The 3226-nt window shown below is 51.0% G+C and overlaps 1 protein-coding gene across 1 annotated transcript in view; it reads right to left on the bottom strand.

Moving 5' to 3' along the window:
• Window positions 1-482: 482 nt before the first annotated feature.
• Window positions 483-3226, bottom strand: part of LOC107121450 (phosphopantothenoylcysteine decarboxylase-like) — a 3259-nt gene continuing 515 nt past the window's right edge. The window contains exons 2-3 of the mRNA XM_015424358.1: window positions 2767-2935; window positions 483-641 (exon numbers count right to left, since the gene is read on the bottom strand). Coding sequence (XP_015279844.1) covers window positions 556-641; window positions 2767-2935 — 255 coding nt within the window. The 3' untranslated portion in view covers window positions 483-555. The remainder of the gene's footprint in view (window positions 642-2766; window positions 2936-3226) is intronic.

Below are 3226 nucleotides of genomic sequence, written 5' to 3'. Positions count from 1 at the left end.
TTCTTCAGATACGGCTAGAACGTGAGTCCATCTTTCCTTCTGTCTCGGAGATAGATGGACTCAGTTTCCCTGTATTTGAAGAAGTGAGTGGCGACTCACGGAAGCTCCTACCCTGCCACAAATTCTGTCAGTCTTTTACGGTGCTCCTCGACTCTTGCTCTTTTCTACCCCTTCTTTTAGTGTGTGTAGCCACGCAAGCACCTTTCTAAGGAAATACGGAGAGCGAAACTACGGAGAAAGACACGCCGCCAAGCGGCAGAGGACTTGCACAACAGAGAAATTTTAAGGATGAAGTCCTCCCCCTCCCTAACCCACACACTGATACATAGTTCTGTTCCTCTTACCATGTCCAAAGATTCATGAGCAACCAGAACTCCCACCTTCCAGGACAAAACGAACTCTGGGCTATCGGGGAGCGCCCCCGATCCTTCTTGGCTTCTGGAGAACCCCCCCAAATTGGCTCGAGTTTGAGCAGTTTGTGATGACTGTCCACGTCACCTTCACAGCTTGACCACCGTCCGGAAGGAGGAGAAAACGCAGTCCGTTCCAGGAGGGTCAGCTCTGCGCCAGCAAGCCCCGCTCCACTAGGATTGTCTTCACGTTCTCCACAATGGTCGAGACCTCAGCCATGGCACCACGACCTGAACGGCAAGAACAGAACCCGGTCAAGTTCCAGCTCTCCTGGGAGAGGCGTCTGCCCTCACCTCCGATGCTGACCTCCACCCACAGGCAGAGCTTTAATCATGGGAGGGGCCGTGGCTCAGTGGCAATCTGCTTGGCATGCAGAAGGTCCCAGGTTCAATCCCTGGCATCTCCAGTTAAAAGGACTGGGTAGTAGGTGATGGGAAAGACCTTGACCTGAGACCCTGGCTCAGTGGCAGAGCATCTGCTTGGCATGCAGAAGGTCCCAGGTTCAATCCCTGGCATCTCCAGTTAAAAGGACTGGGTAGTAGGTGATGGGAAAGACCTCTGCCTGAGACCCTGGCTCAGTAGTAAAGCACCTGCATGGCACACAGAAGGTCCCAGGTTTGGTCCCCGGCATCTCCAGTTAAAAGGACCAGGCAATAGGTGATGGGAAAGACCTCTGCCCGAGACCCTGAAGAGCTTCTGCCAGTCTGAGTGGACAACACTGACTTTGATGGACCGAGGGTCTGATTCAGTAGAAGGTAGCGCCATGTGTTCATGTATGCAGGCCATCCCACATGGCAGGTCCAGAAGATTTCTCAGCAGTTACCTTGGCAATCATATGCTAAATACACTTACCAATGCCTGCATGGTCAGTCAGGGGCTTCAAAGGAACTGGGAGTGGTTAGCTCATTACAAAAAGAAGTGGACCCTCTTTAGATTTTTAATGCCACCTCACCTTGCCGACACTTCGCCCTTTGGAAGGGCCGCCACCCCACCCCCCCCTGCCTTGCCTATCGAACCACTTACTCCCTCGACTGGATTTTGGTTCCATCTGAGGTCTTGTCAGAACCCACAGCTTACAACGAAGTACACGCATTCAGGAGTGGTTATACGTTTATTGCAAAGCTATAGATGCAGTAACACAGGCACTGTTGAGAATGGCGGCAACCCATTGAGCATAATAGGATATAGGGCATTCGTATGCGCACACACACACACACCCATGGTATGGGCCAATTAGATACCCTCCCACGCGCGGGACCGGCTAGGAACCCGTTAGGTGGCAAAAGCTGGGAAGCAATAGTATCTCACGGTACCTAGGAGACTTCCAGACAATACAACTTCCAACATAACATCCTCCTGAACATCTGTAGAGATAAGCGTTGCGGTACAGGCAGAACAGCAGGGACAGGAATGCAATAGCAATCACCAAGACACGGAATGAACTCCCCAACCCCCATGGCAGCATAGCTGACAGGTCTCTGGAGCAATGTAGGATGTGTGCACCTGGGGAACTGGACCTTAGGAACTCAGAACCACCCTGATGGGTCAGACCAGTGGTCAACCTTGTCCAACATCCTGTTTCACGCAGCCGCCCACTAATGCTCCCTCTAAGCTGTGGAGTCTCGTGAGCAAAAATTCTGCTTTGTGAGATAAGTTGTGAGCAAGCGATTTGGCTACGGCATCGATTAGTTTGCTCTGGAGCCGTCCTTCCTGAGCTAAGACAAAAAAGCTGTGAACTAGAGGGTAAAAAACTGGGAGCTAGCTCACACTCACTCGTCTTAGAGGGAACACGGCCGCCAATCTGTTGCCCTTCATTCCCCCAAAGCAAGGCAGAGAAACAAAATCCTCTACTTGATTTCCTCCTAGCCTTGGTATTCAGAGGTTGACTGCCTCGGTACATAGAGGTTCATTTTAGTAATCGTTGCTCGTAACTACTGACAGTCCTCCAGGATTTATTTACTTCATTTATATCCCACCTTTCTCCCCAATAGGGACCCAAAGTGGCTTATATCATTCTCGCCTCCATTTTGTCCTCACAACAACCCTGCGAGGTAGCTCAGGCTGAGCGTGTGTGACTGGCCCAAGGTCACCCAGCAAGTTTTCATGGAAAACTGGAGATTCAAACGTGGGTCTCCCAGATCCTAGTCTGAGACTTAAACCACCACACCATCCCGGCTTCTGTTATTTTATAGCATCCTATCCATTTTTCCTTTTTTTTGGTGCCCTTATGCATATGTATACACGCCGACCAGATTTAACACTTCATGCATCTGATGAAGTAGGTTCATGAAAGTTTCCACCCACAACAAATGTCAGGATTCAAGCTTTAGGGAGGCAACAGCCAACATAACTGACCTTCATCTCCGCAAACCAGCTTCTTCACGATGCAAGGGATCTCTGTGTAGCCGAAGCTCACGAGCTGCTCGATTTGCCGCGCTGTGATTGGGTGCTCCCACATGGCTGTGTTCATGGCAGGACAGAACAGCAGTGGCTTGCTGAGATCCCAGGCACGAACAACGCAGGTCTGGAAAAGAAGGGAGAACATTACAGGCTGGAGCGGACTCTACGGGCATGCTGAAGGATAATTCCTTCTCTACCTGCACATGAGACGCGACGGCCAGTGAGTTTCAGCTTCTGCTTCCCATGCTTCTAGAGCAGCTTTTGCAGGGGTTCCGATTTAACTCGAGACAGACAGACAGAGAGACTGACTTGGTTTGGGTGTCAGCCGAAGATCATCAATGCACAGTGGAGGGATGGGGCACATAGCAGCAGCAGCAGCGGAAGAGACTGGATTTATACCCTGCCCGTCACTACT

Source organism: Gekko japonicus, unplaced genomic scaffold (assembly GCF_001447785.1).
Source record: "Gekko japonicus isolate JY-2015 unplaced genomic scaffold, Gekko_japonicus_V1.1 scaffold4476, whole genome shotgun sequence".
Lineage (NCBI taxonomy): Eukaryota > Metazoa > Chordata > Lepidosauria > Squamata > Gekkonidae > Gekko > Gekko japonicus.
Note: the sequence above shows the minus strand (reverse complement) of the source record. Positions and strands in the feature narration are given on the sequence as shown.